General features: G+C 42.4%; 1 protein-coding gene across 3 annotated transcripts in view; it reads left to right on the forward strand.

The window, feature by feature from the left end:
• PRKG1 (protein kinase cGMP-dependent 1) overlaps positions 1 to 26259 on the forward strand; it is a 513542-nt gene extending 487283 nt beyond the window's left edge. For all 3 annotated transcript variants that reach the window (XM_087766550.1, XM_009466038.2, XM_087766551.1), the window contains exons 11-18: positions 6769 to 6908; positions 11039 to 11128; positions 13451 to 13592; positions 15798 to 15961; positions 16904 to 17026; positions 17124 to 17186; positions 18172 to 18238; positions 22203 to 26259. In XM_087766550.1, the coding sequence (XP_087622676.1) occupies positions 6769 to 6908; positions 11039 to 11128; positions 13451 to 13592; positions 15798 to 15961; positions 16904 to 17026; positions 17124 to 17186; positions 18172 to 18238; positions 22203 to 22301 (888 nt within the window). In that variant the 3' untranslated portion in view covers positions 22302 to 26259. The remainder of the gene's footprint in view (positions 1 to 6768; positions 6909 to 11038; positions 11129 to 13450; positions 13593 to 15797; positions 15962 to 16903; positions 17027 to 17123; positions 17187 to 18171; positions 18239 to 22202) is intronic.
• The last annotated feature ends 641 nt before the right edge of the window (positions 26260 to 26900 follow it).

Consider the following 26900-nt stretch of genomic DNA (forward strand, 5'->3'; position numbering starts at 1 on the left):
AAAAGCATCTTTGTTGTTATAGAGGTATCGCCGTGCCCATGTGGGGAGTTCAACAGGAGATGTGATCAACAAGAAACTTGTCTGTGAGCTGTGGACACAAGAGTTCAAGGAAAGCTTCTGTCCAGCTCCTAAAAGCTCACCGTTACTGCATGTTTAGGAAAAAGCTGCATGTCCAGAGTAAACAAAATATTTTTTACTTGCACAAACTCTGCTCACTGCATGTGTTCCCATTTAGCTGGGAGCCTGGCCAGCTCCCTTGAAGATGAGCCGAAAAGGCTCATGAGCAAGGTTTTTGTGAGTGTGGTGTCCAGACACTGTGAAAGTTCATGTTCAAATAACTCCATTATATCAGTGAGAAGAAATCTGGGGATTTTTAAGTGGCAAACACCATTCCAGTTGTAACCTCTATGTAGCTGCCAAAATGAAGGAAGGATAAACTATAACTATAAATATGTGTTCAGCTCTGCTTTCATGCCCTTGGGTCTGTTGCTCTTTCATGGATTTGAGGGTCTGCACGGGATACCACAGTGGCAAATATCTGTAGCAGCTCCCTGGAGAAAAAAAACATAATTGTAAGACTTCTTGGAAAACCCATGGCCATGCAAGAGTTATAACCCACGGTACAACATCTGTGGTAAATGGGAATGCAGAAAGTCAGGAGAGGTTCTTTGCTGTCTTCTCCTAGAAGAGCATGTAGGAGTAGACAACCAGACATGAAATGAGATAAGTGCAGTTATGGCAGCATATCCTCAGGCTAGGTATGAAAAGATTCAGGCACCTCACTAGTCTTCACTGAAAATAAATCCTTGTTTGGGGGATTGTTCTACATCCTGGTAAATATTTATTAACATTTACAGATTCTCAAGGTCAGCTTGCGTTGTATCAGTTCAGCTCTCACTGGAGTTGCACGGAAATTGCTCGCATTGCAGACTATATATAATACACATATATGATTTATAGTAAATAGAGACAGAGAAAAAGGAAGGATAAGAAACATACACGTACACCCATTTACTCTTTTTTTCCATCGAGGCCTGGATTTTGTCTTATCAATATCCATTTTTCCAGAAAGTCTGAAAAAGCGCTAAGGTGTAAAACCGTATTTATTTGTACGTGAATTATTGCTGTGTTAAAAAAGTAAAAAATCAGGCCTCGAGTACACTGTGTGTTTTAGAAGTTGCAGAAGTTTATACACTGTAGAGCAAAACAATGCTTTTGGAGCAGTTCCAACGTTTTCGTGTTAGTATGGGGAGCCCAGGAGAAGCCAGCTGAGGTGTAACAAAACAAGGACTTGGAAAAGCAGGAAAATTTGGATATCTTCTCTTTCTTTTGTCCTTCTCCTTCTTCTCCTCTCCATCTCTCCTTCTCCTCTTCTTTTCTCTTCCTCTCTTCTTCTCCCCTGCGTTTGCATGTTGTCCCGATCTTGTAGCGTTCCTCTTCTACTCAGCTCACTACCAAGACATCTTCATCCCCTTCATATTGAACTTTTTAAAGTTACTGAAGCAGCATTATTTTCTCAATGCTGAGAAGTTAAATGTAGTCCTGTGAATTCAACCTATTAGCAGCAAAATGAAGCCCATTTCCCTGTCACATCTTTGTGTCCTCTTCAAGAGAACTTCTGGTTGAACCTATTTTCAGATAGTGACCCATCTGTTTGGGTTTGCTCAGGGGTAGCTTTGTCACGATGACTCAGACTGCCAAAAAAACACCTGGTGACATGGGAATGGGGCATCACGCTGAAGCACAGCCAAAGAGGAGATGATGAGGTGATGATACCGGGTGGATGGCACTCCCCAAGTGACATGCGACTGCAAGGCACGTGGGAAGAGGGCAGCTTTGGGGCTGGCACGGAAGAAAGCTGCTTGCTTCGACTCCTGTCCACTCCGAAGTTGTGGGGCTTCCTTGCTTAAGAGGTCTGGAAGGGTGTCACATGTGGAGGACAGGAATAGCTGCCTCTTCATGAGGTTAGCAGTCACTGTGAGCTCATGTGATGGAAAGGGGCTAAAAGATGGAGGAGCCTGACTTCCCGTGTAGCCCTGTCTAGTTAATATCTGCTGGTTGAAGATGCAGCCACAGCTTCAAATCTAAGTGTGATATCCCATCACTGCAGTGCTTGGACTAGAATATTTTGCAAAATGTATATGTATATGCATATGCATATGTATTTTATGTTATATATTTATATTATATATGCATATAAATATATATGCCATATAGATTTTATAGGGGATTTTTGCATATATGTGTGCAAAAATATATATGCAAAATACATATATATGCAAAATAAAAGCAACTGTTTCTTATTGTATTTTGCTTCTACAATTGGCTTGTTCAGTAATAAACAACATTTCTGCTGTTATTTTTGTCACGGGGATGCAGTTCATTTCCTGGATGAGAATCCTGCAGAAAGACCCAATTAATTTTATCTCTTCTCTCTCTAGTTTTGTACGTTACTTCTTTAAGGTGGTGTTTGGGCTTTATTTAACTACACTCCCTATTGCATTTTCTTGTCTTTTGGAGAGAAAATCTGTTCCTGTTCCACAACTGAAAGAGCTTATGTTCTCCTCCAGAGGTTCATTTGTAACAGAGGGCAAGAGCTCAGGCAGATTCACTGGGAGGGAGTCCAACCAGGAGAGCATCACTAGTAACTACAGCTTTACAAAGATTCACTATTTTGAGGATTATTGCAGTAGAAAGGATGAAATGGGTCTGTTGTCAATGCAGGTTAGCTGTTCAGCCTGCTTTGCATTTTGCAATTAAGTCCATGCAAGTTGGAGACAGAATTGCAGCCATGGACCATGTGCCAGAGCTCAGTGATGAGATGGACATAAAATTGAAAGCTGAAATGTGTGTATGAAGGTGGAGAGAAAGGGAAGGAGTATACTTAGTGCTATAAATTTTATATAATTTTTTCCTGCCACTGGGCCTTTCAGCAGATATGCAACTTCAATACTGTTGTTGAATGTAGGCATTTACAGTGGCCTTGATGTTTGCTCTTACCATCAGCGCACGGAATCTCCAAGAGAGATAATTTTGGAGATTTTTGTGCTGGTGTAAGGGCAATGACCGGGTAAGGTCAATGCGAGGAGAGGAGTGAAAAAAGGAGAAGGGAAGGGACAAGAAATTCTTTTAACTTGCAAAAAAAAGGTTGAGAGAGATGGGGGTTGGCAGTTAGCCTGTGTCCGTCCTCTTAGTGGCTTGGCTGCTCTTGGAGAAGAGCAATTGAAACCCAAGGCTCCAGCAGGTCTCCACCGAATCAATAGTCCTGGGGCTTTTGAAATATAAGATGTTGCTTCCAAGTAAGTGAAAGCTGATCTCGTGAGCTGTGTAGCAAGGATGGCTCCTTTGCAAACTGCCTGCCATGGAAAACTGCACACTTTTCCCTTTTCTGAAGCATTTAGGAGATTTTTGTGGTGGGTTTCTTTGGGAGGCTGAGCTTCCAGCCCAAAGTACCCCCCTGCTTCTGAGCCAAGAGTCAAAATCCTTGTAGCTTCTGTGGTTCCCTGTGCTATTTTTCTCATTATAATTGGAGAACAGGGTGTTCTTAGCAGCTCATTCTCATCTTCTCAACATTAATCCTTTTTTTAATATATATAAATAGTCCAGGTGACTCCTGGATATTTTTTTTTCTACTTTTGAAATGAGATTGGGATTAGACGTGGGGGTTTTTTTCTGTTAACTATCATGAGCTTAATATTACAAATTACTGTTTGTAACAATAATAGAAATGACCTGGAGCTCCCCAGCTTTACATCATAAAAATAGTCCTCACAGTTACCACATTTGGCAGAAGCTCCAAAGCAAGGGGAGGACTCAGGCATGTTGAAGAAGGAGGAGGAGTTTGCAGGATTTGTTTTCCAGGTAGACAACCAGGTGATCCAAAATGTAAGCCTTAGATTTTGTAGCTCGGCAGCTTGTTCTAGTGCATCAGCACATTTAATACAAATTAATCCCCCCATGCTCTCAAACTCTCCCAAATCCTCTGCATTATGAAGCACAACAGGAGTGGGAATGGAAAATGGATCTAAATTCTCCTGTGGCATTAGGTCAAAGTCTTGCATTAGCTAATTGTAGCCGCCTGATTGTTCTATATTTAAACATTTGTGGCAGTGATAACATCATCAAACACCAAATAAAACCACTGTCTTCTGCTTCCTTATAGTGATTTCCTTTCCTGTATTTATTTTGAATCTGTGCAGGTACGTATAGGAAAGCAAGTTACTTCCCCAGACTCTCCATCATGTGCCCAGGCATCCTGAAAAAACAGTAATTAATAAAAGAAATAGCCTGTTTAATGAAAGACACAAAAATTAGGTAGTCAGAATCCATGGTATTAAAATGGTAATAGCAGAAGGTGACACAATGGGATTTATTCATACTACCTTTTATTATAAAATATTGGAATTTATTCATCTGAGCCTGCACCAGGTTGTTGTGTTTATTTTTAACACTGATGTCTAGTACAGATTAGCATTAGGAAAATAGTAATTTATGTTTCAAGTAAGTTTAGAATGCTAAATACCTTTCTTTTCCCCTTTTTTTTTTTAATGTTTCATGTCCAAATTGACTGAGAAGTGTTCAAATTTGCTACTGGAGCTACTTTCTTGGTTCCACTGTTCATTATTATTTGTCGTGGACAACCTAACCTTAAAAAATACAGGCTGAAAGAAAACAAATCTAATCTGTAATATCTAATAAGGATTTGCACAGACTTTTGTTTGAAATAATTTGCATGGCAGCTAATTGCGCTTGTCCATCACCATATGGACAGGTCTGATGGGAAACTACACAATCTGGATTGCCATCAGAAGCAAGAGGGATAAGTTCTCCGGAAGTATATGCTTAGTCATACTAAACCTTAATTGATTTTTTTTTTTCAGTTTTTAGTAAATTCTGCTCAGCCCAGATTTTACCTTGACTTTCATCATGTCTTCAGTCCCTGTGTGTCACCTCACTTCTCTCCCTGCTCCCCTGAAACAGCCTGGTTTGATTTAGATTGGATAATTTAAAATAATTTGCTTCAAACAGTTGAACTAAAGCCCATATGCCATCTATTCAAAACAAAACAAAACAAACCCCAAACCCTAACCCCAAACCAAAAATGTTTTTATCACTTTCAGTCTGCCATAAATGCAGAATTTCTTTCTGCTTTGAGCTGTGGTCAAACCACATAGCGAAGACAGCGCCATGTAGCACCAGTTCAATAAATAACTGTGCAGCTCTACTGCATAAATGAGGAAAAAAGTTTTTCTTTATTTTGTGTGGATTGTTTAGGTCTTTGTACCCTGTCTCCCTGAAGATTAAGTGGCAAACACAGGCTTCATGCAAAGCTAATAATTACAAGTCTCAGTGTGAAATGCAGAATAGTGTCTTTGGAAAAAGGAAAGTTTCATGTGGGCTTGGAAATGCTTGCGGCTGCGGGGAAAATAAGAAGCCGCAAATCTGGGGACCAAAACCCCAAGTGGTTTTAAAACAGATGATAGAGAAACACATGCATACACATATACATATTGAAGAACTTATGATGAAAACTTTGGTCGTAGATGGGTAGACTCTCATTTATTAGGGTTTATTTCTGAATCATTTGTGGTGGTGTTGGGAATCTCTTTGCCAGCTGAGAATCAGCCTTTTGGGTTTGATTTCCTTAAGCTATATGTGTCTTTGTGGACATCTGAGTACTGGTTTGATTTCTGACAAAGACGGGATGCTGATGATACCATCCCTCCTTGCATTTTCTCTGCGGCCTGAACCATTACATGAACAAAGAAAACGCAGAGGAAACTGTTCAAGGTTATGGTATGCAGCCTGGGAAAAGTGCAGAAGGTGCCATGTCTCATCTCAGCCCACATTTCTGTTACCAAGAAAATATAAAAATAGATATTACATTAAATAAATTGTGATTGCATTAATATTGTCTCCTAACTTAAAAGGCAAGCTGGATTTCTGATGGGGCTTGATGACAGACAAGCCGTTTGTCTGCTGGCTGAAGCCAAATTCCTACAAGAAAACCAAAACAGAAGTCACCAAATGGCACCTCTTCCTATAAAGGGAGAAAAGCATTTAACTGGCAATATTATTGTGAGCAGCTGCTGGGGGAATTTAGCAAACTAAGAGGCCTGGTAGGTCGATGACGAAGTTCCTTTCTCATCTGGTGGTGACTAATAGGGGATGGCCAAGATGGGAAGGATGGCTGTGTTCCAGCAGTCTTTGGGATGGGTACTGGTACCTCAGAGCAGGCTGGGGATGGCTCAGGGTTCAGAAGTTACCAGGGTTACACCGGCAAGCAAGCAAACAACTCCCTTCAACCTCATCTCGGGAAATCAGGCTAAAAATAGGTTGCTGAGGCTTAAGGTTAAAAGTAAAGACGTGACCAAGCAGTGCCGTTGAAAAGCCAGCTCTGCTCATCCTCTACAAACATCCAAGGACTGCATTTCCCTGCCAGAGCTGGTGCATTTGTTACTAGCTATAGAAAAAGCCTTCATGAAAGTTGTATGTTAGCTAGCAACATCTTCTGACCTGAGAGAAACGCTGACGGTTGGGTTCTCCCTAAGACACATGCAGTTTTAGAAACGGCTTTTCAATTTAGCAGTAGGCCAAGTATTTAGAAATCTGGTTCATACCGAAGTGAAGCTGATGACTGAAGAAGTGAGAGGAATTACTTGAAGATAGGGTGATGGGATTACTGGGTCCCCATGCAGTTGGACTGTCACAGCTTGGCAGGGGGATGTGCCCTGCTTCTAACCATTGCTTTTGCCTGCTTTACCCAAGGTCCAGTTGAAAAGCGAAGAATCAAAAACGTTTGCCATGAAAATACTGAAGAAACGTCACATAGTGGACACAAGACAGCAGGAGCACATCCGCTCGGAGAAGCAGATCATGCAGAGCGCGCACTCGGACTTCATTGTGAGGTACCGTCCCTCCACCTTACGTGCTGCTGTGGGGGAGTAAAGCACAGCCAATCTTGGCATTTCATAAAACCACCTAGAAGTAATCCATTCATCACCACCAAACCCGTTAGCCATAGCTTCCCTGCAACAGACTGTGGATACAGTGCATGGAATAAGGTCTTCTCCAGGCAAGCACGAGGTTGCTCTGCCCATGGGGGACGTCCACCCAAGCCTAAACTTAACTCATGTCTTAATTGGTTTGCGTTGGCCCCATACCGTGCTCGCATGGCTTTGTGGCTTGTGGAGCAAGCACACCCCTAGCCTGCAACATGGCCAGAGCTTGCCGATGCCAGCAGGCGATGCGCCACAGCGTGACTCAGCGTTGCCCCTGCTCAGGGTTAATTTTCCTCTTTTTTCTGAATTTCTGAATTTTCCTTCCTGCAAAGTAAAGCTGGAAGGCAGGGTTTAATCTTTTGAGATTGTGTGCTGCCGTGTGAATAAATAGTTGTATCCAGCACTTCTCTTTAGAATGTATTAGATCTGGCTCAGTGTCCCTTGACAACTCATGGACAAATGCCTAGACCATATCGCTCCCCAAAACCTAAGCAGATGAAATTCTCCAGTGAATAAAATCAGGTGCCAGACATTTTTGTTTGTTTTAACCCTAATAGCAAAGTTCTCTATCTCTTCAAGGATTGTGAGTATCTGTCTGCAGGAAGTAGAAATGGTTCTTTATATGGTTTAGGTCAGGATAAGAGTGGTGGCTCGTGAGGACCTCTGGCAGGGCAATGCATTTCCCTGAACTGGAGGTATCTAAAAGGGCAGCCTCTCATCTAAGCCAAGCGTGCTACGTCCCACCCCTCAGAAAGATGCCTGAAGCATTTGCCTTCTGCCAGAGGAGATCAACCCCACTCCCAAAAATTGCTCTAGAGAGACATACTAACCCAGGGGCAAAACCAAACCCCTGTGATAAAAATGCAAAGGCAAGCATGTGGCCAGGACGGCCACCCATCAGTCGCTAAGGGGGTGTTTCCTTCCCAGCCTGATCCCTGGGATTCCCCCAGAGCCTGTGGCTTCGCCTCTGATTCATGGGTGACAACTGCAGCCCGACACTCTACCCGGCTGCAGTTTCCTTCGTGCTGTAATATTCGATTCACAAACATGCCCCCGTTACCTAGGCTAGAGCCAAATATACCTTGTGGACTATTTCAGCCTATAGATTTATTTTCTGAAGCCTGAGCTGTCTCGGGATAGGGATGTAAAGGGAGGTGAAGTGTGGCGCCAGCCAACTGGAGGGACGTTTTGACACCGTATCCAGAAATATCCCCTCCTAAATAAAAAGCCCGAGCCTGCAAACATTTCTTAATGGAGCCCCTGATATTCATAGCTAATAAAATAAATACTTCTTCTTTCCCACTATTTATTCTTTCAGTAGGCAGGTGAAAAAAGGATATGTTAGCCATAGGTCTTTTCTTTCCATATCGTGCAATAATTCCCATCCTTTACAGTAACAAGCCTCCCTTAACTATTGTTAATACCCCATGGAAATCCTGCACTGGGAAGGGACTTTCTAAGTCATAAAGTCCAACCTTTTGCTATTGCATGTGCCACAGCTAGAAAATCTTCTCTGGTTTATCAAACTCTGTGTCTGCTTTTCCACCTCGCTTCTCCTTTTGCATGTCCACAGGGATTTGAAGTTGTTATAGTTTCTACCCTAAAATTATTCATAACCTGTTTATACCCTTTCTTGGGCCAGCTAGGATAATATTATATTATGTATTATTTATATAATATATAAAATATTATATTTTTCTGGTGCTATGGGCAGAAATCTTATCACTTTGGTAGATTGATTGTTTTGAGATGCCAGGTGAAAGGTGTGTTTAAAATGGTCTTGGAGTAAGAACACAACCTCTGGGATATCAGAACAGGAAAGACAAAATTCCCAAAGAAACCAACTCTTAATTCATCATGAAACTGTTCATTAAAAATCTTTGAAGAATAGTTCAGTTTGGTTATTAAAATTAATTAAACCAGGCAAAAGAAGCAGAAGAGGCCAAGTATCACTAAATAAAACTTACTCGTAGATAAACTAAGAATTTTACAGAACAAAATGCTCTGTGTGGGTTTGGTAAAGGGCCAAACAAGTGTTGAGCCATGGATGTCTGCACTGGATCTGCAAATATTTAGATGAATAAGAAAATGAAAAAAAATGTATTCAAATATTGTGACATTTCAAAGTTACAACTGCTTGATCTACTGAAATACTGCGGTTTCATCATGTATAAAGTTTATGCTTCCATTACAGTTGCTAACAATATTTGATAATTTTTTTTTTTCACATTTTAGGCCAGATTTGAGGCCTATAAAATTTTCTGGAAAGCAATTTTTCAGCAGGGTTACCTTAACTAGAGAAAGTAATGCTTTATTTCAGTAGCATTTAAATTACCGAGCAATTAAAAATATTTAGTTACTCATATTTTGGATTCTTGAATACATAGGTTTTCTGTAAACCTTAGTGTAGATGAAATGTTTATTAAGATAAATTATATTTTGTCCAAGTGGCAAGAAGTAGGATTTTTTTTTGTTAAACCCATAAATTTTAACCGTATGAAATGGTCAGTGAGTTCGTTCCAACTTTTTCTGAGAAGTGTGTTCTAACTGAGGTTTTAAATGTCAACATAGGTAATACTAGAGTAAGGAAAGATCTGAAACACTGGTTTATTTTTTTTCCTTTAAATTTTGTTGTGGCTGCAAATAGTAGCTTTTAGCTACAGGATATTGCCCAGGTAGATCAGCACTGAGCATATTCAGTACCCAAACTCCTGCCTACATCACAGCTGCGCCTACTGGGATATTTTTCTGTTAAATATGTCAAAAATATACCGGGTAACTGCTGCTAAGCTGTGTGCTGGATGCTACGCAAATAGAGACAGGAGGCAAATGTTGTCTAGCATCGTGATGTGAAAGCATATCGGAGCCAAGCTGTAACTGCTGGGGTGTTTTGCCACGTACCTTAAGTTAATATTTAACTGAATGCCTTCAAAAGGAACTGAATCCTGCTGTGTTTTCCCCCTGGTCCATCACACAGCTCCATAAAAGATACTAATAACTGGATTTGTCACTAGCTGGGAAGAGCTAGAATCTGCAAAACCACCTGTTTTAATTTATATCCTGTTGCATTGGCCCTTTAATTTTTAACTCTTGAATATTCCCATAAATGGAGCAATTGCACAATAATAGAATATCCCTCAGCATCCTCTTCTGCTGTGGAGCTCCAGTTTTAAAAATTATTTTCTAAGCAGTGCAGCTGCAAAGAAACCTTTCTAGTATCCACATATAGTGGGCTTGTTCCTGCAGGCAACCCGAACCGATATACCCGCACATGTAACAAGAAGTACAAAAGCAGTTCAACATTAAAACTAAAAAAACCAGCTAATACTGAAGTTGCTATATTTAATTCCATAGTTTCATAGTTGCATTTGTTTAATATATCATATTAAACACAGAGCATGGATTTTACTGCACAATTTAAACTGCACTTGAGAAGGAGGATGGGTTCATAAAGCCTGGCCCCTCTATCTCTTTAGGCAATTGAGTCTCTGGGAGGAAGAGGAAGAGTACTTTTAGATAGCTGCATGTCAGCGGGTTCTCTTTAAATTCTACCAAATCGGTGGGTTTAAGTTCTGAAATTAATCACAAATTGGGCGGCACTCCTTTGAAGTGATCAAATGGAAGGAAGACTGCCGATCTGCAGCCAAACTCTGTAGCGTGAAGAATAAGATGATATGGATGTTATAAAAAATGGCAGGAAAACTTCTCTTTCAGGCACATCTGGAAAGCCAAGTGTCAGATTATGCCGTTAGAAATGGCAGATTTTATATGTAGCACTCAGAGTAGTGGTGACCTCTTCTTCTGAGGTCCATGATACACTTCACCACTCAGATGCCCATCCTTTTCTGCTGAAATATTTCCCACCCAAGAAAAGACATTGAAATGATCTCCTTAAATGTAGTACTAGCTCTCAAAGATTCCCCTTAGTCTTGCGGTGCTTCCTGGGATGAAGCCCACGTTCCGTGAGAAATGGGAATGATTGGTGCCTTCGCTTGTATTGTCAATTTATTTATGATTTTCTCATTTGCCAACGACAGGCTCTACAGGACGTTCAAGGACAGCAAGTACCTGTACATGCTGATGGAAGCCTGTCTAGGTGGAGAGCTCTGGACAATTCTCAGGGACAGGTGAGTTGTAAGAAACTATTGTCCTACAAAGTGGAATATTTTCTAATATGCCTCCATGTAACCAAAGGTCTTTATCTTTCATGGGCAAAATCTGGATCTTACCATGCTATGTTTGATTTAAGATCCCAGAAAGGTGAGGAGCTATTTTTGTTCCTGTGCAGTTGACAAGAGACGAAGTGAATCCAGTTATAACTGAGAATAAGAACTGATTTAGGTTATGTGCGTCATGTACAAGGCTTTATGTCAGTGGAGACTTATCCAGAGCTACTTTGTCATGGCCTCTCTGAAAAAATATAGAAGGCAGTGATGGTAGCAACGGGAGTCATGTGATAAATTGCATCTGCGACAAGTCTTTGACTGCCTTTTCCCTGGGTCTTCATCGCTAAAGGGTACCCCTAAATAGCCAGCATCATATTTTAATTTTAATCAAAATAATTAATTATTTAATTAATTTAATTTTTTATTACTTAGAACAACAACCTTTTGCAACCACAGAAATTACGACTGTGTCCTTGGTGCCCACACTACCATTTCTCACATTTGGGAGCCTGGCTGAAGGCTCAGGCACTTGAGAGGGAAACGTGGGACTGTGTTAAGCGTGACAAAGACTTTGGGCACCACGTATGATGGCAGAGAATGACCCTGCAGGGTGTAGCCAGGCATTGCAGGAGGTGCAGTGCCAAGGCCAGTCTCGCTGCATTCCTGCAAGACATGCTCCGGAGATAGGGTCCTTCCAGTGTAGCACCTTTAGGCATTGCTGCTGTGCCTGTTTTAGACTGTGGACTTATAAACCAAGGCCCTAAGGTGGCAGTGGCATTAGTGCGAGTTCACAGTTGCAAATGAAACCCATGGGAAAGTGCATTTTCAAGGTAAAAAATGCAGACTTCTTCAAAGTCATTTGAAAAATCACAATTTCCCAATATCAATCACAATCACAATTTCTTTTTCTAGACCTACTTTTTTCATCTCAGTGTTTGCTCCACTGCCCACCCTCTGTAACTGTGAATAGCAACATCCACCTCTATCACGGAGGCACTGTGATAAATAATATCTATTAATATTTCTTAATATTTATGACCCAGTGAGGTATGATAGTAATGAGCAGGAGGTAATCAATAGTTCTTCATGGGCTTTTAGTCCAGATATCACATATTACACAAGGGCCGTTCATGAAAGTGGGAAACAAGATCATGCATCAAATCCACATCCTGCAAGGAGCACTACGCTGTTGGGATGCAGAAATGCCATGGAAAAAAATAGTTAGGAAAGCATGTAATTACATACCATGCCGTAATGCACAAGCAAGTGTGGTCCTGGTATTTCCTGCCTTGGGAGGATTTGACCTTGCAGCATTTGGTTTTGGTTGTGGATAGGTAGGTGGCAGGTGGGTTGTGCAGGTGTATGTGGGACATGCACATAATACACCCCAGGGCAGGAAAAGATGCAGTGAATTGCATGTAACTGTGTAATAGGCTCATAATTGGAAGATAATTTAATTAAATTTGGAAAGCGAAAGAAATGCATTGGAAAGATTGATCGGAAAGCAAAGATTAAATTATTTTTTTAATTACCTAGAACGAATTTTTTGTAATTCTTCCTTTTCCTAACAGCGTGCCTTCTCCAGACCATTAAAACAAGAACTGTAGCAAAGTTAGCAGTTGCCGGGTTGCATTTTTCATTGTCTTTGTCAGAGGCTGATAATTTCATCTTTAGTTCTCTCGGCTTTAAATTGTGGTTCTGCTGCCACCTAGCTTAGACAGGCTTCTGAGCTCAGCCAGCTCCCACCGCCCGCTCCCAGCAAGCAGCGGGGTATGGTTTGCTTCGGAAGACAGCTTGCAAACTGGTGCTGAAATGAAGATGCAAAAGTGCAGTTTTATGCTGAATTTGCAATTAACACTTCAGGTCCCAGCAACTGTAATTTTTCTGCTTTTTGTCTCGGTTATGAACATTACTACAGGAGTTCTTGATCTCCACAGCTCAAAATGGCTTTATCACCCAGAAGTCAAAGATTATAATAAAAAAATTCTGTGCTTACACGATAATGATTTGTAAATTTTACTTCTATGAGGTGAAATTATAAAATAAAACCTAAAATATTTTAGATATGAATGTTTGATATGAAAGTGGATTGAAGGTAAAGATACTAACTACAAAAATGGAAATGCAATTAAATTTATATATAAAGATGAGTTCAGCAACAGGCACTTTCCAGGTATTAGAGTGATTCTACTGAACTATATAGATATTTTAACAGTAGGGTGAAGTCCAGTAAGGGAAGAAATCTAATTGCTTTATCCCCTTTCCCTCTCTCATTTTACATAGAGGTTCGTTTGAGGATTCGACAACCAGGTTTTACACAGCGTGCGTGGTCGAAGCTTTTGCCTATTTGCATTCCAAAGGGATCATTTATAGGGACCTCAAGCCAGAAAACCTCATTCTGGATCATCGAGGTTATGCCAAACTGGTGAGTGCCTACAACATCTGGTTTAGCCAAAAAGAAGTCACCACTACTATCAGTCAACTAGTGTTAAGGGGAGAGGAGAACACAGGCTTAGCCATAGAGGGTCAGAAGCAAAGTCCACCCAGCCCAGGGTCCTGTCTCTGATGGTGGCCATCAGTAGATGCTGAGATAAGATCAGGGCAAGGGTCTCGTCACCTACCACCTCAGCAGACTGAGGCTCAGAGTACAGCTGAGCTGGGAAACACTAATTCTGGCTTGAAATTCAGATCTGTGGTCCTGAAGTGGAAACGTTTAGAGAAGAGCATCAAGAGAAATCATCCAGCTGTTTTGGAGCTAGTGTAAGATTGAAAAATAACTTGAAAATAGGTATCTTAAAATATTGGTGGGAGAGGGGGAGGACTTGCATCTGCGGGCTTTATAGGCAACTGGTGAGGCAAATTTTGCATGCTACCATTTCTGTGTCAGGTCCTTTGTGTAAACAATAAAAAAGGCATTCTTAATGGAAATATTAATCATGACCGTGTCATGGCAAGAAATTATTATTATTAATTGCTCTGGACTGTGTTACTGAACTGTGGCCAGTACAACTTCTTGCTTTAGGAGGGCCACTTGTGTTTTAGCATCGATAACACACCCAACTGATTTGTGCAAACTCCTCTGGGAAAACTGCATAAGGCTCTGCCTGAAACTGCTCTTCCCAGAAGGTCAGGGTCTTCTCGGTGCTGTCCCCCTGCAAGATCCACCTCCTCAAACCAGGACGACAGCGTGTGCAAGACCTCCACCCCTCAAATTAGGGAGTTTCTGATGGGTTTCACTGTATTGCTTTGTTCACTCATATTACTTTTTTTGCCTCAGAAATCACTGTAGAGGTGCCCTGCATGTAAGGTACACCCCAAATGCCAGGTGAGACTATAGAGAGGGGGCGAAGAAAAGAAAGACTTCCCTTGGTGGGAGGTGCTGGAGGATATGGGCACTTGGGAAGCCATCAGTGAAGGATGGGTTAATGCATTCCTAAAAAGAGCTGCATCCAAGAAGGTCTGGTGCCCTCCCTGAGAGTCACCGGGGGGGCCAAGGTTTCTGCCTCTTGGTTTGGGGACTCTTCCCTGCCTTTGGGAAGGGAAACCCAGGAGCAGCATCAGCAGGTGGGAGCAGTAAGTCAGACCATCTCCATCATGGACCTTTACGGCCTGGTGGCAGCCACCATGTCTCACCGTGACACTAAGCCTAATGAATGATATCGGAGTTTATCCTCTACAGCATTTCACTAAGGACGGGGGGTCCAGTGAGGTGTCAGATGATCGATGAGGATTAGGTGCAGGACTGTCCTCTTCCCACCCCAGGAGGATCTGGACCAGGGTCTCTGCTGGTCCCGTCACCAACCCCCAGCTCCTTAGACATTTTGATCTCCCTGAACATGTCCGTGATAGCACAAGAGGTGTCCCTGATCTCTTGTGGGACTGTGACCATGTAGGACATTTTGCCCCTGACCAGCACAGGAAGGTGCAGGAGCATCACACAGCCATCAAGGGACAGCAGAGTGTGCTACAGACCACAGCTCTGGGCCAGCACATCATGGAGGCAGGGGAGGGCAGAGGGGGTAGAGCTAAAAATACAGTAAGCCTATTAACCTGAGCTCTGCCTGGGCCCCAAAGGATAGCTTCGGTTCCCAGCATAATCTGATTTTCCGTGCTTGCCAGTGCCATAGAGACACTGCTACAGGAGCATGCTGAGGTTTGTGAGCCCAGCAGCACGTTCCAACAGCTCAAGCAAATTGGGAGGACACTTGTACTGTATCGCTCTTTATGCGGGGAGAGAAATCTGAACTTTTCAGTAGATGCCAAAATTGTCAGTATTTAGCCTAAATATTTCCTTGCTCAGGTTAAGGCTGGGAGTTAAAAAAAAAAAAAAAAAAAAAAAAAAAGCAAAATAAATCAACCTGAGCTGTGAATGATACAAAGTTACATCTCCCAGGAAATCCTCAGTGCTGGTATTTGTTCTTCTTCCCTCATGAGAATCTTCCTTTTATATTACAAAGGATAAATCGGGGAAAAGGTCACTGTGGTTGCCTGGTTCTGTGATGCTTTAGTTAGGAGAATATTCCCACGAGGAAACCTCCTTTCTGCTTTGCTTCACTTCAAGAGGAGTGGAGCACATGGCTGACATTCCCTCTCATGCTCTGCCCTGACGGTACTCTGCTCCTTTCCACAGGTCGATTTTGGCTTTGCAAAGAAAATAGGATTTGGAAAGAAAACATGGACTTTTTGTGGAACCCCAGAGTACGTAGCCCCCGAGATCATCCTGAACAAAGGTCACGACATTTCGGCAGACTACTGGTCACTGGGAATCTTAATGTATGAACTCCTGACTGGCAGGTATGGGCATTGGGGCCAGCGCCACTGCTGAAAATAGATCCGAATATTTCTGCCGTTGTCACCCTGATTAGGTGAGGGGAAAGTTCAGAGCTGGTGTGTGCTGTAGCAGCACAGCACTATGCCGCTGAACCTAATAGTTTTTCCACTTTAAATCACAGCTTCCATGCAGATTTCTTAAAAGGGCAAGACATGAGCAGGCTTTTTAGGAAGTGCTGTGAAATGACACCCAAAAACTCATTTTTGCCCTGAACTATAACTGAGAGTGAGCTGAATGTGGTGGGGAAAGGGTTTGCAATTCAACCAGGGAGGTGCAGCGATGGGCTGCTGCACATCTGAAAAGGAGGAGGTAGACCTGACACCATGGGGACTTGAGTCCCTATATCCATCCCTTCCCTTATTTAGTTTTGGATGTATATATTACTGCTTATGTTGGCAGTAGCAGCTTCCTTGCACTTCCTCACCTCATCCTCCGTCACTCACTCCGAGCATACAGCAGCTGGAAAAGGAGCCATCACCTCAACCTCCTTATCCTTTGGGGCTAGACCCAGGCCCCCATTCTGTTAAACCAGTGGAAACCTAATTAATCCCTACTGAAAGCATGTCACAGAATCAAACAGAGAAAAAGCCAGCGAGTGTTGCTCAGACCCTTGTTCCTCAGGCTGTTGGGACACGGGCCATCATGGAAGTGAGAGGTTTAGCATGTGCTGGTGCAGAAAAGATGACTGTATTCTTTGGTACTTCCCTCCAGCCGGCACCACTGACAGTATCAGAGCTCCTTGGCTGAGAAATGGTTAAGATCAGAGGAAGCAAAGCATTGCTAGTTGTCATCTACCTTTTCTCATTTCAGTAGGGTACTATGTTTTGCTTTGGTTTTTTTGTTAATTAATCTTCAATGCTATTTTAAAGGACAAGGTTTTAATCTTTTTCTTCTCCCCTCTGAAGTCCCCCTTTCTCAGGCCCAGACCCCATGAAGACCTATAACATCATATTAAGGGGAATAGACATGATTGAATTTCCAAAGAAGATTGCCAAAAATGCTGCTAATTTAATTAAAAAACTATGCAGGTAAGCACATGAAATACAATCACTTTGATTTTACTTGCAAAGAAATGAGTTGTTCAGAAGGATTAAGAAAGTAACCAATTTGTTATTCGTTTTATAGGGACAATCCATCAGAAAGATTAGGGAACTTGAAAAACGGAGTGAAAGATATCCAAAAGCACAAGTAAGTGTCTTCTCTGCTATCCATCAGATCCAACCCACAGAAACATGCGTTTCAAACACTTGAGTTTTCAGCAAAAAACACTCTTAAACTCCTTTGGCCTTTCCCTTCTAGTGTGCTTTAGACTCTAATTGAATTGCCATCAGACTTTTTTTTTCCCCAGTGCTTTGGTATAGATGCCAGCCTTGCCTATGAGCTAAACACATTGCACATTGGCCGTTACACTTCAATTACTCTAATGCAGAAGAGCATTTGGAAGTAATCCAACTTCGCCACTGTCTGCTTGGACTTTTTTTTTTTCATTTGACCAATCACTTTCTGAGGTTTTCCTTGATTACCCTTCCTCCCCTAGCCTAACACACTTTCTGTCTACCCATAATGTAAATTCATCATCCCTTTTGATCTGATGGGAGAGAGTTGTTAAGTGACGTCTAATAAATTTTCATGCTGCTGGAGGGGAATAAGAACAGGTTAGAGACCCACTGCGGAAGCAGGTTATCTGATCCATCCATGCTGGTCCTTCTCTTCTCCCATCCCCAAAGTAACAGAAGTGGGTCGGATGGACCTTTTGGGGTGGACAGATTGAAGGCTGAGCTCAGGGCTCATCCACCCACCTAAGGTGCTGTAGCTCAAGCAAATCCAAGGTGCCCAAACCAGGATATCTGTGTGCATGCCCTTAGTTCCTAATCTCGTATGAAGAAAGGACATCAGGGGTCTCATATGGGAGGGATTAGTGAGGAATGGTTTTCTTCTGAGCATTGGTAATTTGTACTTGCTGTGGTATCACCACTGCGTTGCTATACACACTTCATTTTCAGTCCCAAAAAACTGATATGAAGATGGGAGGAAAAATTATCAGGGCTTATTGGACAATTTGAAGTTGACTGCAGGAAGTGAAACCCACTGTTCAAGCAATTTAAATTCAATTTTGTGCTACAGAGAGATTGTCACTGTATGTCTAACTGTTTCATTATTCCCTTCCTTCTAGATGGTTTGAAGGCTTTAACTGGGAAGGGTTACGAAAAGGGACGCTGACACCTCCTATAATACCAAGTGTAAGTTTTCCTGCTTATTTTCTCCTTCCTGACCAATAAGTTTCTTTTACGTGAATGTTGTGAGCTTCAGGCACTCTAGATAAGTGGCAACAGCATGTGCTTTATTTCTTCTGAAGATACTTGAAGAAGTCACGTTAGAGACATTTCCAGCTATACTTGGTCTCCAGGAAGTCTCTTCCAGGAGAAGGCGGTTTAGGGAGGGCATGACTGCAATGAAATGCCCTTCGCAGCAGGAGATCGGGGCAGGATCACTCATTACCACACATTTTTCTCTTCCTCACCTGCTCCACTTTTTTCTTCATCTACTTTTCGGATTTCACTGGAGAGCTGCCACTTTCACCCCTTCTCTCAGATGTGTCCTCTTTCTTTCTCCTTTATTCTTATTTCTTTTGGCAAGGCAAGTGGGATTTGTATGCCACCTCCCTTTTCTTTTCCATTAACCTTTCCTTCTGTCTTTTCTTTTGTGCTTTTCACCCTTTTTTTCCTGCGTCTGTGTCCTACATGAAAAGCCCTGTTACTGCCTAGTTTATGTTTAACTGGGAGCAGACGTGGAGGGACAGCTCAACTCATTTTCCTTTGGAGCAAAGCTCTTCCTTTGATGTCTTTGTGAGCTCTTTACCCACAAAGCCCACCGCAAAGGGAAACCAAACAGGATTAGCTGATAGAAATTACCTTGGCCCCTTCTGTTCTGCAGCCTCCCCTCCTTGTTTCAACTTAATCCCTTTCTCTCCATGCCTCTCCCGTGGGATCACCAAGAGAATGACATTAGCAATCATGTTTAATTGCACCCCGTTGCTCTGTCCACTCGTGGTCCTGCACCTCCTGCAGCAGCGGCAGGCACGGCTCCGGGGCTAAATCTGCCATCCCAAAGTTTTCTTAGCAGCTGTGGAAGAGCAAGAGGGTTTTGCATCCTGCTCTTTTGCTCTATGGGCTGCAGAAGTTACTGGCAGTCAGTGGGAGAAAGCAGGACTTTGCAAATATCTGCCTGAAGTGGGATGTCCAGAGAACATACAAATGTTTTATAAATCAAAACTGTGGTTTTTTCTGTTAAGCGTCTTTTTAATGACTATTAATTTGTCAGCAGTACTGTTCATCACATTTCAAGTCAGACAACAAAATCAACTTTACTCCTTTACATCCAGTTTCAGTTCCTGGTTTACCTGTGCAGGATGTCGGTGTAGCCTGAAAATGCCCCAATATAATTATCTAATTGTTTTTAGTGGATTTTTAGTTTAGCAAGAACTTTTCCAATACTGCTTTTACCCAATATACATATGGACCCTGCATGTCTAACCCTCAGACAGCACAACCAGCAGTGGTGACTTCAGCGGTATCTGCTCTCTATGGGCATGAATTGCTCCCTGATGTCCCCAAGCTGGGACATTGCTCCACCACCAGAAATGGTCTCTGCTCCTTTGGCATTGCCTAGAGGAAGGACGCTCTCCAGCCTGTTGTGCAGGAAATCACATTTTCTTTGCTTTTTCAGTTAGGTCCAATGTGGTAGGAGAAAAGGGTTGTGTGAGCACCCAGTTCACTTCGTTGGCATTATTTCTTGACATCATCAGGGCTGTATGTTCATGGCTCTGGTGAAATCCTACCAGGGAACATGTCTGTGATTGCTCCCAAGAGAGTGATCTGCTGTCACCCTTTTTGCCAGCACACCACCATCAAGGCTGTCCAAAGTAGATGGGAGCATCCTTCCCTCTTCAGAGGAATCCTTCTTCCAGGACAACTCAATGCTGACAGCCATACATTTGCCCTAATCCCAATTCAACACAGCTCATTCTTTCCTAGAGCTCTTAGGACTAATACCTTCTCCAAACGTACTCTTGAGATCTTCTCCAAAACCTGCCTCCATTAACTAGTGAACTTCATCCACCCCAAAGCTCTCCGTTCCACTCAGCCTTGTTTTTCACAACCAGCTCACTTGCAATCGAAAGCTGCTCCTTAGCTCTTATTCCAGCGGATTTTAGGAAAGCTCAGTTTACAGCCTGCTCCTAGGACATTGCTTCAGGGAGCGGCTGAGCCTTGATACTACCACTTAAATCTCTGACAGTAGCTGTCCTGAAAAGCTGCTTCTACTTCTTGACTTTTCCAAAGACGTGCTGTCTTGCATCACAGCTCTTGCCTTTGAGAAAGATGCGCAGATCTCTGCACCATAATTCATCTGAAGCCCTGATGTTGGTAAGCAGCCAGACAGCTGATACTGACATTTGCACTCTATCTTCTTGGGTGGACAGGAGATACATCTAGAGTGTCCCTTCTTGGCTAGAGAGGGCACTGAGACGGACGTTTGCTCCCATGTCTCTGACTGCGAAGGACTTCAGGCCATGTAGGTGACCTGGACCTCAGAGTTGTGGGGAATCGCACACAATAGTGTGTGACATATAAAGTCAATCAGCAGAGTGACAACTCATCCAACCTTTCTTCCCCAAATCATATTTCTTCTACAAAAAAAGAAAACCCTCTACATTTGAGCTGTTGGATATACCTAGCCTTTTTATTTTGTCAGATGAACACAAAAGGCAATTTATTTCCCAAAGCAGGACTTATTTCCATTAAAGCCTCATCTAACCAGAGCTCAAAAAATCATGCCTGCCCAGCTAGGTTCTTCCAGAGTGGACACCTGCAGAGGAGCCCCAGGGAGCTCCATGGATGCTTTCACCCCATGCAGTTCACTTATGCACTGTCCATCACTGCTGAGAGGTTTTGCAAGAAGCTACAGCTCGTGTGCATCCTCTGTGAATGGCCACACCAACTGCATCTCTTTGGTAGTTGGTATCTTGTACATACATCCTCAACGCTTCTGCTCCCAGAGGGAGAGCTCGTGGCAGGGGGCTGAGACCAGAGGGAGAGCTCATGGGGGGGGGCTGAGAGAAACAGAGGGATGTGGTCCAGCTCATGGCACCATGGAGGAGGGTAAGTGTGGAGCACCCCAAGAGTGAGGACCCAAAGAGTGAAGGCTCTACAACTCAACAGTGCCAGCACCAACAAAGTAAACAGTATTCAGTACACAGTGAAGCATCTCATCACTCTGTAGTACTCCACTAAGCTTTTACAGGTTGTTTTTTCTTCCAAGTGAGTTGGGTATTCAAGGATCTTAATTTTCCCCAAGATGTTTTCAGCAGCAGGGAAGCGCTGATGCAGCTGGGCAGCAAATTAAATTTAGAGCTGATGTTGGAGCTCTTGTTGATTAAATAGTCTTTTTCCAAGGCTTATAGCAGCATCCAGCATCAAATACATCTCCTGGACTGTAGGCTGGGCTCTAGCCATGGCTTCTCCACCAGCTGCACAAGTGAAATGGCTGAAAAATACAGGAAGTGTTTCCTGCGCAGGACTCCTATGGCAAGTGCAGTCCCCTCCAGCCTGCACCGGCTACTTGGGATACAGCTTAAAGTACTGATTTTCTCTAGTAAGAAACTGATTATTTTGGTCTGGAGAGCTGCTGGTCTGTTTTTGGTCTGGTTTTATGTTGTTTCATTTTTTTTTATTTTAAATTGAATGTATCAGGCTCTCATTGTAAGAAAAAGAAACATACTTGGCCTTCATCCTAGGAAGACGGGTTTCTCTGGTAGGGTCCATAGGCTGAGCAATACTTGTCAGGAAACTTGAAGGCAGCAGGGCCCAGCTCACAGTCTCAAATTCAGGATCCTGGAGCCATAAATTGGAAATCCTGGGCTTTGGGGAGGCCCAGATCTTTTCCAAGTCTTTTTTGCCAACCTTGTAACCATGCGTAGGACAGTTGCTCTCGAACTAGAGACCCGAGAGGGCCTGGATCATTAGAGTATGGGGCCTGTGGGAAGTCCTCCTGGGCTTCAGCAAAAGGTTGTTGAATGCAGAACTTCTCTTGCTTGCTGCAGTTAGCAATGAATGCTTTTGAATGATCATGGTTGTGAGATGGAGAGGAAACGTCTGCAAAGGTCCACTTTGATGGACCTTTCTTGTCACTCTCTTCTTTCCACAGGTTGCATCTCCAACAGACACAAGCAATTTTGACAGCTTCCCGGAGGACAGTGATGAACCACCCCCTGATGACAACTCAGGATGGGACATAGATTTTTAATGTATTTCTCTTACCTGCTTCTGCCTTGCTGAAGACAGCTTTCTGGGACATGGCTGCCAGCGAAACCGAAAGAATTGAGGAGGATTAGTGCTCGGGGTCACCATGATGCCTTGATTGATGCTGCTACAGTAACTACAGTGGCATTAGGACTTATTGCTTAGATGACAATAGTGCTCTTCATGTTTTATGTTCGAACTTAAAATAGCAGTTGACATGGTGGTCCTGATGCAAAGCCTTTCACCAGTAAAGAAATATGTTTTCTATCACTGCAACGATCTTGCTACTCTCTTAATTATAGAAGTCGAGAGATACGTAGTGTAAGACGCACTTAATTCTAGCTGCAAGGTACTGGCTTTATCAGTAGGATCAATAGTAATTTATTAAGTGCTGTAGCTAAAGACAGTGCAGGATTTGGGTTACTCCCAGCCTCCGAACTCTGTAGGTCTTCTACTGTAGGCCAGCGTAGGAGCAAAGGAGGACCACAACGGTACTGGTCAAAGAGTTCACATCAAAGCAGTGGTAAAATTTGTCCTTTTCTTTCCGAGCAGTATTCTTGACAAGACTGAATGTTACCTTTCCTCTTTCTTTTTGAGATTTTTTTTTTAGCCTGGTAAAACAAAAGCACAACTGCTCTAGATCCTGTTCAGGCAGATATGGGTTGCTTCCCTCATATAGCTGAGAATATACGGTAACACAACATTTGGGGTTTTTTTTTTTTTCTTTCCCTTGGTACAAATACATAACTGCATGAAAAAAAATCATAAAATTAATCCATTTTACGTATAAAATAGTGCTTAAATAATGGTCCTGTGATAAAGTGACAGCAGCCCACTGGTCTTATTGATTAGCTATGAGGCACAACACTAAGCTTCATTTTTGCCTTTTTAGAACCCAAAGGGAAAACATAAGACCCGTAATGTACTTTATAGGTGCTATGTACATCCTTCATCTGTGAATATAAATTGAGTCAACCACCATTTCAGAAATATGTAGCAAGAGGCATCGTTCTCCATCACGCTCTTAGATGATTTTACGTCTCCATGTCTGCATCTCTTCCGTGTTTAGTACAAAGCTAATTAAAATAAGAGGTGGTACAGGGCCAGTTTGCTGGCTCTGTTTGTCATATTGCCTGTAAAAATGTAATCCTAATGGCTCACCAGACTAAGGACCTCCACAGGAAAGTCAGTGGAATTAAATGGAAACGAATATTGGATGTGTTTGTGCGAGGTCTCCATGCCTCCGGCGTACCAGGTCCCCAGTGACTGTGTTTAAGGTTAGATGCCGAGTCAGCTCATATGAAAAAAAGAGCTGGGGAAAACAATATTATTTCCCTCACTTCCACTGCTTTTCCTTTGCTGTAGTGCAGTCTCTTCTGATTGGAAGGATGTAACAGAGGAATCCTGTCCTGGATGCCTGCTTGTTGCATATGCATGGAACTAAAAGTTTATCAGCTTTCAGTCTCTGTAACAGGCTCTGCCACCAAAAATTAGCAGATGCTGACACATTTCATCTCAGAGCCACCAAGAGCTGTTGTATGTGCTGGAAGTCAAAAGATTAACTTTTGCTCAAAAGTCATTTATATGACTTTTGCCTACATAGTAGATGGAAAATGTTATGTTTTAACAGTAAAAAATTATTTCCCTGATGCTAGATCCCAACCCTTTCCCATGTTCCTAATGGAAGCGACTTAATAGAGCATCTTAAAAAGATATTTTCTCCCCATCTTTGACAGCATCAACAATGTCTGCTGTTTGCCAGCAAACTAAAGAGCTCAGTCATCGTGACCCCTTCGAAACCCATCTGTGTCACTGAATTTGTTCCCTAGTTTTCCGAAGGGTGAGGTGACACTGTCGGCACAATAACTTCAGGTTATTTCCACTATTCATTAATCATTAAAACTTGTTTGCCTTGAAAACCATAGGGAAAAGACAGTAACTACGTCTTCCAGGAATTACTCGTATAGGGCAAATACACACTTGCTTTTCAGCCTTTCTCTGAGGGATGGAAGACAGTGAAAGCCAATGCTGAATACTAGGGCTAAAATAATCACTAGGCATCATAGCAAACAGGCTGCTGCCTAAAAGCCAGATTCTTTACTCGCATCCCCCTGGTTTTTCACTCAATGGATGCAGCGATGTGGGAGGAGAAAACTTGTTGTGTTTGGTAACTTTCTATAGAAGAACATAGAGAGGAGTTTGTCCCAAACTTATGATATTCAGTAGCTGAGATGCAGTTGTCAGTCAAGGTGTTGCCGGGAGGAAAGAGGATCACAACAATTTTGAGGGGCAACCCGAAAATGTTATGGAAAGAAGGTTTTAAAATGGGCTGATGAGTTACTTTTCTTTTTCCTTTCCCTTTTTCCTTGTGCCACGCACGGTAATTAATACCTGCTGTGTGCGGCATGCACTGTACCGAATATAAGTTTATTTTGATATCAAACACCTCATTCAACTTTCATCACCTTTCCTAAGCATACTTTAAACAACATACTTCACATATGTATATGATAAACGCCTTCATTTATAAGTAATATATTTGAGTTGCATCATATATATATATATATATTCACAACAACAGATTGCCTCTATGTTTCCACTTACTGTCCTTTCTTCTTTGTCTCCTTTTTTAATATATGGGACGATGGCATATTTACGTAAGGGGAAATCAGCTCCCGTATTTAAAACGAGTGTATTAAGATTGGTGTCGTTAAGACACAGACGATCCATAGCTTCTCACAGTACTGCATTATCCATAGCAAACTCTTATTTAACAACAGGACCACAAGCGAATATTTATGTAAATAGGTATTTTCGTGTTGATATTTTGTGGTACACATATAACTTTTTCTTTTAGAGTTCCATGGCATTATTACTTCATTTTCTTATTTGTAATGTAATGTTTTTAGATCAAGGTAGACTTGAATTAATGTCATAATTGTCAGTATTATTAAACTTTATGTCAACTGTACTGTTAACTCATCTGTCCCATAGTTTTAGAACATGACTAGCTATCTGGCATTGTTGCAAGTGCCTTAAATCCATGGCATCCTAGAAAAAAAAAAATTACAAATTTGGTGTTATGCTGCATGACAAAGACAAACACACCTCAAAATGTCGTCCTTTCTTAGCTTGCTGCGTTTTACAGTTCTTTCTGCTACCAATTTCTAAGCCTTTATTATATAATATTGATGAATTACAGAAATGATGAAGTTGTTCTCTTATTTCTGTTCAATGTACCAGAGCTGTGTATCTGTTAATGAGATACAGAGTCATTTCTGTGAAATGTATAAATGTTATGTGCAGGTCAAATTAATATATGACATCCTATCAGTCCGTAGACAGGTATTCCTGTTTTGCTAAGCTGTGCAGATTCAACCCATCGTGCCGTCCAGCGCCAACCTCCCGTCTTATACAAACCCCATTAGAAATCTCCTGTCCAGAAAAAAACGATGAGTGACTCGGTGTGCAACCCGACCTGTGGTTTTTGACCCAACGCAAAGGTGTAGCGTGTTTGCACCACTCAACAAAACAGGACCCGTGCTTTTTCCCCTGACTCCTTCGATCTGCAGCCCACCGCAGAGGCGAGCCCTCGGCGCTCCTGCAGAGCTGAGCTGGAAAGCTGGAAGCTCCTCGTCCTCCGCAGCTCCCCGGCCACGTAAACCAGGCGTGACGCCAAGACTTGGGCGGTTTTAGGGCTTTACCGGCAAAAGGGGAAATCTCGTTTGGAGTTGCCTATCGTCCCGAGTCCCAACTTATGCTGTTTTTACACTGGCCCTTTGTTTTATATTCTTATTTTCTCCAGTTTTCTTCTTACATAAAAGAGGGTTTTTTTGTCGAACAAATGTCAGTCATCCACCGGTCGTCAGCCGGTTGCACTCTTTTGATGTAGATTTAAGAACTTTTTTTCATAAACTTTAACTGCTTTTGTTTTGCTCTGTATCTTCCCTGCAGCTGTAATTGCCGAGTGCCTGTTGTATACTTTATAGAGTTGAAATAAAAATAATTACTTTTGAACGGCATGTTGCTGTCTTTCTTCCACGGCAGAAGCCAAGTTCAGGGGAGTGCTTCTGCTTAGCGATTAAATCGGATTTTTTATTTTCATTTATGACGATGAGCAGTAAGAGATAACTGAACAAAATGTGTGGTACTTACAGATTAGTACCGGGGTCCCGGCTCGTATCTTCATCCAGATTTTCTGCAGAAGGCAAATGGCCACAGTGACTGTACTTTCGCGCTTATTTTAGCGCAGCATCACCCTGAGCAGCCTGGCCAAAGGGGTCCAAGGCTGACAGGGGTCCTGTTTTGAGCAGGGTTGGCACCAGGTGACCCCGCACCCAGTTTGTTTCCAAACCAAATTATTCTGTGAGCATGCTAAGCAATAAGCACATTTACAGCATGTTTACTCTTCAGGGATGAAGAATTCACTTTATATTTTGATTGCTGCCAATATAAGTGAGTCCAGGACACACAGCTGGGAAGGGACTGGTTTTCCACCACAAGCTGCATCCCCGAGCTGGGAAGTGACTGCGAACAACACCCATGTCAAAGAACGGTGGTGTCCTTGTCATCACTGTCCCTTATGGTTAATGCTGAGAGGTGG

The sequence above is a fragment of the Nipponia nippon genome, unplaced genomic scaffold, assembly GCF_047370975.1.
Source record: "Nipponia nippon isolate SJK-2023a ecotype South Korea unplaced genomic scaffold, ASM4737097v1 scaffold_3, whole genome shotgun sequence".
NCBI classification, from domain to species: Eukaryota; Metazoa; Chordata; class Aves; order Pelecaniformes; family Threskiornithidae; genus Nipponia; species Nipponia nippon.